Source organism: Aphis gossypii, chromosome 3 (assembly GCF_020184175.1).
Source record: "Aphis gossypii isolate Hap1 chromosome 3, ASM2018417v2, whole genome shotgun sequence".
Taxonomy (NCBI): domain Eukaryota; kingdom Metazoa; phylum Arthropoda; class Insecta; order Hemiptera; family Aphididae; genus Aphis; species Aphis gossypii.
In genome coordinates this window covers 20,667,637-20,681,287 of record NC_065532.1, presented here as the reverse complement: position 1 = coordinate 20,681,287, position 13,651 = coordinate 20,667,637, and the positions used below count along the sequence as shown (strand labels likewise).

The following is a 13,651-nucleotide window of genomic DNA, read 5'->3' as shown; positions in this document are numbered from 1 at the left end:
TAACAGTGAACAATATTATAAAGCCATGTGAAGTTCAATGTGACCAACCAATGTTATAATTTTATAATTAGGATAAAAAATACTATATAAGCGGCGTTATTAGATATTTATGACATTCAATGACACTCTTAAGTCTAAATAATAAGTACCAGATAAATTCTAGGTGCAACACACCAGACGAGGTTTTAAGAGTTAGAATTCACACTTTAAAACCTGGGCTGTATTTTGCATCCACCAACACAGGCATACAACTTAAAAGTCTTCAGTAGTTAATACTACTGAATATCCGGATTTGGATGGATTAGGTTATTACTATTTATTATTTTCGTTGAATATATTTCACATATTTTAAGTATTTATTGCATTTATTTATAATTTTAAATTTAAAATTACAGCTGATTCGTATACAATTTATGTCTCGCATGTACTATTATTATGGTTAATTTTGAATTGATATATTCGTCGAACTATGGAAATTCTTTCCAAGCACTAAGATCCAACTCCACTAAAATATCTTGGCATTTCACCATTTGTGAATACCTGTAACATGCAATAATTAATAATCGGTGAAATAATACATGCATAGCTACCTAAATATTAAAATCAATTTTTTCGTGTATAAACTATATTGTTAACAATCAATTATCAAGATTTTAAATATTAAATTATTGAGTATTGATAAAATTAAAATAATTCTACTACCTTAAATAAAGTGAATTATTAAATTGTACACGAATTGTGTATATGTTCGACCAAATTAAGTAATAATAATTTTTAACATAAAAATATATTTATTAATTCTTATTTGTATCGAGCTTTAAATATATGATTTGTATAAATTATTTATTTATTTGTTTAAGAAATAAACTTTGTGTCTGTCTTTTATGCCAATAATTTAAACAGAAATTAATACTAATATACCAAATATTTTTTTGTAAAACTTGCTTTATTTTCCCCCATTTCAAATAGAAAATTATAAAAATAAAAAATAAATTAACTCAAGATATATAAACTGTACGCACTAAAAACAGAATTAAAGATCAGAATAGAATATATAAAACAAAAAAAAAATATATACGAATAATTAAAATTCTCAATTATGAAATATTGAATACTTTTCTTATTATACAACTAAATATATATACTTACATTGTTGGATCAAAAATATCAAATGGCACTTCATCCATTTCAGTTGTAGCACATATTACATGACCCAGGTCGAGGTTTCTCAAAGTGTCCAATTGTTCTACATAATGCCATAAAGAAATGTACATGATATAGCAATATCATCGATATTCATGGATTAAATCATAAACCTAAAAAAATACCAATAACTGTATATACACACCTTGTGAAAAACTTCCCGGTTGACCTTTTACATCACAAAAGAAACGATCACCAAAGCGAGTACGATAAAATACATCAGCTAAGATGCACTGTGCAGTTGGACCGACCGTTCCACCATCGACTGGTGATTCAAGTAAAGCTCCCACGAGTAGATCAATGTCGTGGACAGTCGCGTACAGTTCTCTCAGTGTTTCGACGTCCTATGAACATGATTGACATTATTATTGTTTATTAAAATCCAATACAAATTTAGATTTTAGTTGAGATCAATAGTGTTTGGTAAATAACACATTAACATACAGTGTAAATCAACGTATTACATCCCATAGTTTATAAATATACATAGAGTATAATAATGGTAATTATTTATTTTAAAAAATTAGACAGGAACCAAATAATTAATGCGTGTGTTTTCTAACTTATATTGACTACATAACAACATAATTATTATTAATACAACATTGTATTTAAAACGAAAAAAAAATCTATCAACTTACGTCAAACGGTAAGAAATTTAATAAATCTTCAAACGAATCGATTGGCGGTAAACCACACCATTCTCTTATCTTCGTATAAGACTGTAAGCCCACATCACGCCCTCTTTGAATGTCCACTGCGAGCAAATCTTGATCGCCAACGTTTTGACCATGGAACATGAAATTTGATATCTATAACAACATGTTAAAATATTTATAATGTAAAAAAAAAAATGTTAATCTTATAGAAAATATAGATCTTTTTTGCTATCTTCAAAGTATAAAATAACTGAGTCGTAGCGCTTATGATGATGATTGTTTTTAAAGTTAGACCTCACCATTTTACTTTCATATAGAGCAGCGAAAATATAAAAATGGAATACTAATTTATGGATGATGGATATTATTTTAGAACGGCTTAAAAGGTATTTTATAATAAATAATAATTACCATTAATAACATAGATCGAAGTATGGATTTATCACGATCTACAATAATTGTTTAATAATGATAATTTAATGACATATAATTATTATACACTATTCTATACAATTTGTGAACTATATTTGTGTATTTATGTAACCTCCAAACTAATATTTATTTGTAGTTCAATAAAGCATATTTTGAAAGTATACTATACCTACTTAAATACATTTAACAAATATTAGTTTGGCCTATGTATTCAAGCGAAATTCAAATGCATTAACAAATATATATTTACAATTTACATAAAATATATTTATATATTATCATAATTTTCATTGATTAAAATCTATGTAAATAGTACATCTTTAAAAAATTATCGATCATAAAATATAATATACATAAATATTTAAAAGCATTTGATTGATAAAAAATCTGACGCTAACTACACTAAATGATTCAATTTTAAAAATATAATTAAAATACTTGATACGAATTTAAAAAGGTATTAAAAATATATTGGAATACCATTAGACCAATAAAGTTAATTAAATAGTTACACATAAAAACTTTTATTCTAACAATTTTAAACACTGTATTTGGTATATACAATAAATTATATATTTTCATAATATCGTTTTTTATATATATTTTTATACTATATATTATTACACGCATTTTATATGTTAGTATTACCATTTGAAAAAGGTATGTGAAATACTTATTTATGGAATAGTAAATACTTACTAGATAGTTATACGATGGAGCAAAATATCGACCTGGTGTTACCGTCATTCCTCTGACTATATTATCAAGATTTGAGCACTTTACTAAGGGATCAGAAAATGTCATAAATTCGTTAAGTCTTGCTGAATCTAATACCTCATAATTTTTGCCTACATAACTATTAAAAAAAAAAAACCTAATGAAAACAACATTCAATAGTAATGTTTCACCATAAATAGAAAAGGTTTACTTGTATAACGAAGCCACTACATTATGTGGCAATCGGAAAGCACCTCCTGCAAATTCCATGGACAATTGCGGTATGAGTAATGGATTATATTTTGTCTTTTTAAATTCACTAAGATATAAACCATAGCGTTTTGCATATGATTTACCTGAAAATATTATGTACAAAAAAACATTAATAATAGTTATTTATTTTACATGGTAATTTGGAATTAATAATAACACAGTATTTATCAGTTTTACAGTTACACCATTTCTCCCAAATTAGAGTTCGATTTTTTTTTTTTATTAGCTAATCAATACTAAAATAGCTAAAGAAAATCTTTGAAAAATGTTTTGACGATTAAATAATTTTAAATATACAAAATATCAAATCGAGAACATTACAATAAGTATTGTATGGACAGAACTAAACAATTAACTGATCTTAAAACAAGTTTCTTTTTGCATCTATAGAATATATGTGAAGTTGATTAAAAGCTCATTACTTTGTTTTGTAATAAACGTAATTTGTTTTTATAAAATTTACTCCGAACATGTTCTAATATAATAATAGACACATTATTTTGACTATTCAACTTAAACTTGAATAATTTTCAAAAAATAAATACCAAGTAAAATAGGCAAATAACGTTGATAAGCAATTATCTGGTTTAGTGCACCAACAATCTTTCGAGTTTCTTGATACAACACTTCATCACACCAATGAGGATTTATTTGTTCTAACATCTCAGTCACAATATTATGAAACCGGGTAAACATAATAGTGTATGATGTAATCCCAAAGTGTTGATTTATTCTTGGGTCTCCTACAAAATAAAACATCATTTTTTTTATATGCACACAATAATATAATATATAATTTATTTTTATTTAAATATTTCATTCTGTCTTATCTATAAGACTATTGTTCATTAAGAAATTAAAGGTTATTTTAATTTAATCTTATATATTAATAAAAATCCATTTATTTTTTAATAGGGAAAACACATTGTAAACAAACGGATGTGCACATAAAGTTATGGTAGAAATAATTCTATATTTGTATGTGTATGTTCAAAACGAAACAAGAATTCAACATCTATAATGGTTATTATATATACTTGATTATACAAATCATGACGTGTAAGTGTAGTTTTAATAAGTCATAAATTGGAAATAAAATATGAAGCAATAAATTGAATATTTACTAATTATTAATTAAGATTATTGTATTAAACACATTGTATATAATTGTTTTAAGGTACAAAAAGAATATTACGTCAAAATTATAAGTACTTAGTAACAACAGTTATTTTAAAACTTAGATAAAATAAAAATTATAGTTATTGCAACATAAAAATGCATATACGATTACCGCCTTCAAAACAAATGCCCACGTTATCGCGACTATTGCATAATAATGAACCGTTTCTTTTCTTTAGAGGACAAAACTCATTTTCATCTATAATATCTGTTATCAATCTCCCACCGACAAATGTTCTAATCGAATTCGCCGTAGCTAATTTGGGCCCGTACAATTGAGATGAGTCAATGAACGATGTCGCTCGATTCATCTGAAAAAGAATTATTAAATATACCTATAATTCTGTGGACAAATTATCAATAGGTATAGATAAGTAACTATCTACATTTTCAGACATTCAATTCCATCAGAATATTTTCATAGAACAATACAATTAAGAATGGAAGAGTGCACATAACTTAACTAAAATTGAATAGGAGAATTCCAAACGATTATTGGAAGCAAAACTATGAATATTAAGAATATAATAATTCATAGTTAATTTAAAAATACTGTTAAAATAGGCTATAATTTGAAGATTTATAATTGGAATAATGTAATACGTAAACAATGCCTCAGTGAAATAAATATGAGTTGAAACTAATTGTATTGTTTGTTCGTTTAGACTTAAGAACCTACAGCTATATACGGTTCAGAAAAATAAATAAACTTCCAGAAATTCGATTTTAATTTTGAAAACTATTTTTTTGTTTTTTTTTTTTTTTATTTATATGTTTCTTTCCTAGGTTTTCTCGGAAATGGATTTTCCAATTTTTAATTCTATGAATATCTATAATATAAGTCAAATATAAGCGCATTTAGAGATTTTCTGTTCATTATAATATATATTATAATAATTAAAGATAAATCAGAAATATATTTTTGACAAGATCTAAGAAAATTATAGGTACTTAATAAATTATGATGTATTTTAAAAATATTAGACAAGTGAGTTTAGGTGAATTTTTTTATTTTTATTTGTCATTATTTTAATAATTGAACTAACTACAATATTTAATATAAATAAACCAAACTCTTACGTTTCCACGTGTACAATACCTAGATATAATATAAACAAATTATTACATAATTAGTTTTAATTTTACATTTGTTATAGTTAAAAATTAACACTCACTGGGGTTTGAGGAATTACGGGACAGCTAAAATTATGGGCAGCAGTCATTGCACGTCTAAATTCCATACATGTTTGTCCATTACGACCATGAACTGGGTCATTCGTTGGTACCTCAATAACTAATTGACATTGGTATGGAGTATTATTGTTTATCTCTTCAATTGGAATATCACAACATTTTTTTGGCCCTATTCACGTTGGTTATCAACAATAACTTTAATTGTAAATCATGATTTGTATTTTAAAATTTATAATTAAATAAATCTAGGTGGTATAATATATACATATAACCTAAAAGTCAAAAATATTGTAAATTATATTTGATCAGTAATCAGATACTGTGCATTATTCCCACTGCCATATGTGTATGCCTAATGAGTAGTATACAACATGTACTAATGTGTACACAATGGAATCGTTTAATGTTTACAGATAGCAAATGTTAGATATTATGTATTAATGCTTAGCAAACGTAAATTATATTCAACTAACTTCTATGAATTAAATAATTAAATACATTTAAATTACGTTTTGAAAAATATATATTAATTAAATATAATTGAGTAACTTATTCTGTAATTTCATGTTTAAAATATGGAAATTACTAAATAAAAAGTATAATTGTATACTATAACACTAATAGGGGTAAGCATACTTATTATTATTAAAATAATGCATGTCTTTGTTATTTGAACATACATAATTAAACGTATTATAGAAGTATACAACCTAACGACTTATAATCTTTTTATATTTAACATCCCCATTTCAAAAATAAAATAAGTATTTATATCTAGTATATTTTATACATACGATTATAATATTTAATTTATAATATAATTTTAAAAAAAATAACAAAGATTTTATTACAATAAAACTATTCAATGAAATGTTCTAACGAATTGGATCTAGTTGTTTTTTTTTGGGAAATCAAAAGTAAGATTATGAGATAAGGTTAGGTTAATATAAATAAACTATAAAATATTCATAGAAGCTGAGACGGACGATATTTTCTCCGTTGAAAATATTTTTTCGTATGCAATGATTTATAATTTAATTCAAATTTAACACATCTATTACAATGATCTGCTAAATTACAAGATACAATCAAAACTTACTATATAACAGAATAATTTAAAACTTCCACAGAAGTTTACCCCATTGGCTTAATTTTAATTGTAAATTAAATAAACTATAATGTACAAAATTCATTTTTACCACCAATATCAGATGACAGGAGACTCATATCGTGAGCGAGCCATTGACCAAATTGACTAAAATGATAATTGTTGGAGTCTAGAAAATCACGGGATTTTTCCAAAAATAATAACAACTGAATTTTTCGTGGTCCTGGCAACATTGATCCATCCATCTGTCTTCGAACTTCGTGATCACCTATTGAATAAAATAATTATATATACCAGGTCTAAAAAAAGGTCGTTAATAAGCAAAATTTATAAAATTACAAAAGGGATCGATAGGTATATATATAAGGTATCTCATGTTGTAATCGACTTTTTGACCGACCACCGCTGGTATATAATATAATATGTATAATATATATTTAGTTAAACAAATTTTAATTGTATTTAAATTATTGAACTTATAATTAGTAGGGCTCGGATTTGCATGATAAGCAACTAAAAAAGAACACAACAGTTTTAAAAAAGAAAAAAAAGCATAACCAAAAATTAATATGAACTAGTTATAGAAATGAATTAAAAATTTGAAATTTAATTTAATTAAAAAAAAAGAATTAACTACCATATTTCCCCTAGATTTTCAGTAGTAAAACTGACTCTATGTCCGACAGAATATTTTTACATGTAGAAAACAAACACTCTACAACCACTGAAGTGATTGGTGCATACTTCATACAAGAGGTTTCAAATTACAACACTAAATTTTAAATTTTGAAATGGTCGATATCGATGTTGTAGGTATACTGACTGTATAGATACTGCAGGCTAAATGTACAATTAAGATTGATAACCTATAAGTTTCATACATTTAATAATCAAGTCGATAACGAAAACAATAATAATCCAATATAACCATTTAGTTCGCATTCTGGGTTTTTACATTTCTTATTAATTATTTTTTTTTATTAATTAATAATTAATTTAATAATTAATTAATTATTACAATAGCATAATGAACATACAAGTGTAACAGTTGAAATAATTAAAAAAAAGGCAAAAAAAAAGCATTTACATGAAATAAAAAGCAAAAATAAATTATTTTATTTGGAATCAGAATGACGTGAAACGAATGTATGTATAAAAATTAGACTTCTATCTCAGATATAAAAAAAGAAGCATATGCTTTAAAATCCGAGCCCTAATAATTATATATAATGTTATAAATTTATAAGCAATAAAATACATTTATAAATAAAAATATATAAAAAAATTTAACGCATACCATAAATCATTAATCATAATATTATTGAAACCCCCATATTATATGTATCATAATCAGGGTTCAAGATTCATAATATTATTAATTCCTTATTTAACAACGAATCAATAGTATAGACATTCAATAACGATGTATGAGTTTATAACACAATACGTAAACAGTAGCAGGCATCTCTAAAAGTCTTAGATATTTCTTAAAATTATGATATAATATTTTTCAAATTTAAAAAAATCTATTCACTATTCACTCACCGTCATTATAAGCAGCTTCAAGTATTCTGATGTATGGAGTATCCGAACTCCCCAACAACGGGTTCTGTAAGTTATTACATTCGCCATTTATTGTCCTATAAATAGCATTTCGATCGCAGGTCACTTCAGGTGCACACTGGTTATAATATATGCTATTTGAATGAGGACCACCTCCATAATAAACCATAAGGTCATTAGTTTCAGTCTAAATATTAAATATCAATAAGTTTAAATAATCAAATAAATTTATTAACAACATAGTTCTATAATAATTTCTAGGTTACCAACGTTATAGGTTATAAGGGTTGCAATGTTACAATCCGTTTCAAGTATTTAATCATTTAACTTAAACGTATATCGAGTGATCACTTATTATTACTAAATTACTTGTTGCACTTAATATTTTAATACATTTGTAGAATAAGAAGATGAGCAAGTGGATACCGCTCTGCTGTACAGTAAGTATCGAATGAGTCGCATTTAAGGGTGTGTTAAATTTGAATTCAATAATATATCATTAAATACGAAAAACGATTCTGAGCGTAGATCGTCAACTTGTATCACTAATATTAGTATATATTTTTAATACGTTTTTTAATACTATAACGATCAGTAATTTATTTTAGTCTTAATATTACGGTAGATTGTGATAGTTTTTTCTGAAATTATTGTATTAATGTTATTATTATAATAATATATGCATTTATACCATATTATATCAACCACAGACAAAAATATAATGGACTATAAGTTTTAAGTTCCCACAAATAACGTTTTTCAGCTATAACAAAAGAATTAACATTATTTATTATTTAACTAAGTAATTTCATCTAAATTAAAACTTGAAATGTTTATAGAAATAACTGTACATATTTTTTTTTAGATTTTATTGATTTCAGTATAATGAATATTATATATTTAATTTTCAAAACTTAGATGTTAAACATAAAATTATTTGTATATTTTTGAGATTTTGACGAATTATGTAAAAATGCCAACTTTAAAACGCTCATACAAAAATAAATAAATTTATAAATTTTAGTCCCTAAAAAACTAAAAATTACTCAATCTTTAATACCTTTGTAGTTCAAAAATATTTTGATAAGTTCATGATAAATAGAAAAAATAAAAATTTGGCGAACACTTCAGGTATCTATAATTATTCGTAATCGAGTTACACCAAAAAAAATCGATTTTTTCAAACACTGGTTTTACGTACTATGTTTTCCTTAATATTTTAAAAAGTACTGAGAATATTCTTATTTTAACCCCCCTCCTAAAAAAAAAAAAAAAAATTACCTACTGCCAATAGTACATTTCACATCAAATTCAAGTTGATGACGGGTGACGGTTTCTACTCAAATAAATGATTCGTAAATTAGGCTACATTATAGCAAAGCTATATTGTTATGTACATATTATATAAAATTATAGCAAAGGTATATAAATAATATTGTTATTTACATATTATATAATATTATAACAAAACTATATTGTTATGTACATATTATATAATCATTTCAAATGTTCGGTCTTATTTACACGTTATTTTAAGTAACTCTGATGAAAAACCACTTTCCGATGTACTATTATCGAGTTACATATGATATGAATTGTACCATAGATCCAATAAAAAAAAAACAGAAAACAAAAAACAACCCTCTTTTTGAAAATTAAAGCCCAATTTAACCCAAATGGTAATGGTAGCCAGAAAAAAAACTTAACGTTCGTTTGGTTTAAAATGTTGACTACAGAGATCAATAAATAGCAAACAATATTTTACCTATAATAATCTCTACATGGTTTTTCGTTTTTTCTGTTATCATCTTTTAGTGCAGTAAAAATATTTCAACCATCAACTTTGAACGTAGTTTTTGATAGCAAAATGGATTAGTTGGTACTATGAAGGGTGTCAAAAGTAAATTTTTCAAAACAAACAAGAAAAACTAAAAAAAAAAACATAAAAATAAGAAAATAAATAACCTCTCAGCTGTACCGTAGGTATCGAATGCGTACTATATCATTAAGACTTTTTTCCCTCGTCATTTTAAAAAGTACAGGAAATTTTTAATTTTGACCCCCCTTAAAAGTACCAACTAAAATCTTTTTTTTACCAAAAGAGGAGATATTTAAGTTGAAAATTAAAAAAATTTTCTAGTATAAATCATGCAAAATAAATAAATAAATGGCACATAACATCAACATAACATCGCGATACATTTATCGCTTCGCCGTATTATACAATATGGAACATTTGAATGTTTAGGTATACAAAACTAGTTTGTAACAAAAAAAAATTGCCTTTTTTTGTAATTCAATAATGATAATTTGAAAAAAAATTAATTAATTTAATAATTAAATTATATTATATTTTTTAAATTAGTCTTGTACAATATACAAGATTCATTTATAATAAATGAAAAAAATCAAAAACATTCATAATAATAATAATTTTTTATTTGTTAAAAAAATGTAAGTAACTCGGTATGCTCCTAACCAGAACACATATCAAACAATCATTTTATTGATGGTTCTTTCCGTAGTTATATAACTATAGTATTATACTACGAAATTATTGAATTTTTAGATTTTTACATATGTTTCATCATTATTATTTAAAATAAATCGAATTTAAATTACAATAGATCCTCGTTAATTCGGATTATTTGAGGCTCTAGATTGTCCCAATCAATAAAAGTTCGTATTAAACAAAATAACCAAAAATCGTAAATTATAAATTTAAAAAAAAATGTATTGGATATTTTATTATACAAGTTTCAAACTGAATATAAATAGTAAATAAATATGTACCTATGTCTTACAATATTTAACCTAAAAATTATTTATTTGGATATTTGTAGAACTCGTTTTCTTGTAAAATATATCTATATTCTATTAAAATAAATCTACGACATAAACTAGCGTAATTTACGTATTATAAACGGCTGTCCGGTCTAATGAGGTTCTACTGTACTTAACTAGTGTACCTGTTCATAACTTTTTTTTTAATAATAACAATCCAAATATACTTATTATGATGTACTTAATTATATATTAATTAATAATTACTACTTACGATATAACTTTTGGAAGTTCCCAATATTGATATGACACATAACCATACAACCAAATTTAACATCCTAATAGAACTGAAATTAAATATATATAATTTTTACTAAAGGTACAGGACATCATTATTTGAGTATGAGATTATTATTATTGTTGATATTATTTAACATAATTCAAAATATTTTTTTATTTTTTATATCGCGCAGTTAAAGCTTTGTGTATACACTAACAAACTACTATTGAGTTTTTTAACCACAAGACCAGAATATTCATATAATAATTTATATAATTTTAATAATATTATTATTTCTGATAAACGGGGAAAACAAAAATTGTTAAGTTTTCTCTTATTTTTCTTATTTTTAAGTTTTTAACACTACTCCATCAGTCTCTCAAAAATTGTAGTTACGACAACGTTGGTTTATTTCACAACGTGCGTCTACAAACACTTATGACTTACAAATTTCATACTTACATTAATTTTTAAAATTATTTCCAGAGCAAATTTCAGTGTGACATTTTTATCGATTCTATGTTGATATATTGAAAAAAAGTTATGTTTAAAACATAAAAATTTTATACGATTTTTTTTTTGTGATAAATATCGATATTTTAACAAAATCTAAAATCACCACTTATAGTAAAAATAAGTTTTACTCAAAATTATTTTTGAAAAATTTTCACGGTAAAAAAAATACCTACCTTAAATTAATAATTTTCAAATTACCTATATTAAATTATTAACTGTACCTACACAACTATTAGAAATAACATGTCATAATAAATACATAAATTATATTAAATGATTAAATGTGAAGAAATAAAATAATATTATATTATATTCTCAAGATTAATAAAGATGAATACAATAATAATTACTGCTGCTATAAAATAATTTAGGCCTAATATATTTTTTTTTGTGTGTATTTGCACAATAAGTCTGATCATGTTTGTGTACATCATAAATAAGGCCTGGATTTAAATGCAATACAAATCCATAAAATATGCTGATAAATATTATCATCATACACTCATACGTATGCAAAAAATATGTGAAACAAGTACCAGCTGAGGTACTGAATATCGGTTTCAAGTTATCGAATGAAAAACTTCTACGATTAACTCTACTTTTGTATTTTGAAAACTTATTTTCACGCCACAACATAAAATTGATGCATATTAAAAACTAGATAATCTTCAACTGATTAATGGCAGTTCCTCGTCTTTATCACGTTCCGTTACCTCGTCGTTTGATTATACTAGTGATTATTTTCAATGTAGAATATCCACAATTTTTTAACAAAACATTTATAAGTTTAAATCTAACGACATCTATCGTTGACTCCCCCTTCTTCTAATTTATTTTTGATATTTTTTTAATTTTCTTCATTTGTCGATGACTTATTGATGTACATTATAATAAGTTATTTACGATCAACATGTTAAACCTTCTGCAGTAGGCATTTTTTCCATCGTAAGTATGACTATTTTAATGAATAAAGATACAAAAATTTTTATTATTATAACTATAGAATCTACGCATTACGAAACGTCAATATTCATAATCAAAACTCAAAATGATTGTAGAAGAATATGCATTTACGTATAAATCCGTATCCTAGTTATAAACATTTCAATAATGAAATTTAACTTGACTATATAAATATATGTTTTGCGATACTTTAATAAAACAAAAAAACAGATATAGGTACCTCTGCAATGAACTGTAAAATTGACTGTAGAATGAAGGAACAATTTAAACCTCTATATGAACTCCTTCAACTTCTTAAATTTACAGGCAATTCGCGAGAAGGTAACAAATAACGAAGAGAAAATACCAAATACTCTATTATGCGACTATCGGCAAATACAAAAATAATGGACTTTACTGCTGTTATAAGATTATATAGGTTTAATATAATATTTGTTATATGTGTATATTTGTATAATAAGTAGATCATGTTTATATATATTGTAACAGTTATAAACATGTCAACAATGACACTTAACTGACAATATAAACATATGTTCTATGACACTTTGGTAAAAAAAAAACAGTTAGATAGTAACAATGCATTTTGGCACTGAAGAACAAATGAAAAATTTAAACAATTTCTATATTAAGTCCTTCAACTTCCTCACTTTACCGATGTTCTGCGGGAAAATAGTGAATAACGAATAACCAAATATTCGTATAAGTACTCTGTGATGTACCTATCGGTGAATATTTTTCAAGTACACAAGTCGTGGAAATACAGTTTGATATTTGTCA

General features: G+C 24.8%; 1 protein-coding gene across 1 annotated transcript; it reads right to left on the bottom strand.

The window, feature by feature from the left end:
* Nucleotides 1-346: 346 nt before the first annotated feature.
* Nucleotides 347-13,260, bottom strand: LOC114132065 (peroxidase-like). The gene is made up of 13 exons (XM_027997449.2): nucleotides 13,092-13,260; nucleotides 11,387-11,459; nucleotides 8,311-8,515; nucleotides 6,857-7,033; nucleotides 5,639-5,826; nucleotides 4,576-4,774; nucleotides 3,830-4,027; nucleotides 3,223-3,367; nucleotides 2,994-3,150; nucleotides 1,845-2,015; nucleotides 1,349-1,547; nucleotides 1,150-1,246; nucleotides 347-540 (listed from the first exon to the last, which is right to left on the bottom strand). The coding sequence occupies exons 2-13, from the start codon at nucleotides 11,447-11,449 to the stop codon at nucleotides 468-470; spliced, it is 1,872 nt and encodes a 623-aa protein (XP_027853250.1). The 5' UTR covers nucleotides 11,450-11,459; nucleotides 13,092-13,260; the 3' UTR covers nucleotides 347-467.
* Nucleotides 13,261-13,651: the final 391 nt, after the last annotated feature.

Coding starts and splice junctions, on each gene's coding strand:
- LOC114132065 (XM_027997449.2), bottom strand. CDS start 11,449: ATGTTAAATTTGGTTGTATGGTTATGTGTCATATCAATATTGGGAACT. Junction 2,016..2,993: donor CTCCATCGTATAACTATCTA/GTAAGTATTTAC, acceptor ATGTTGTTATAG/ATATCAAATTTCATGTTCCA. Junction 1,247..1,348: donor ACCGGGAAGTTTTTCACAAG/GTGTGTATATAC, acceptor GGCATTATGTAG/AACAATTGGACACTTTGAGA.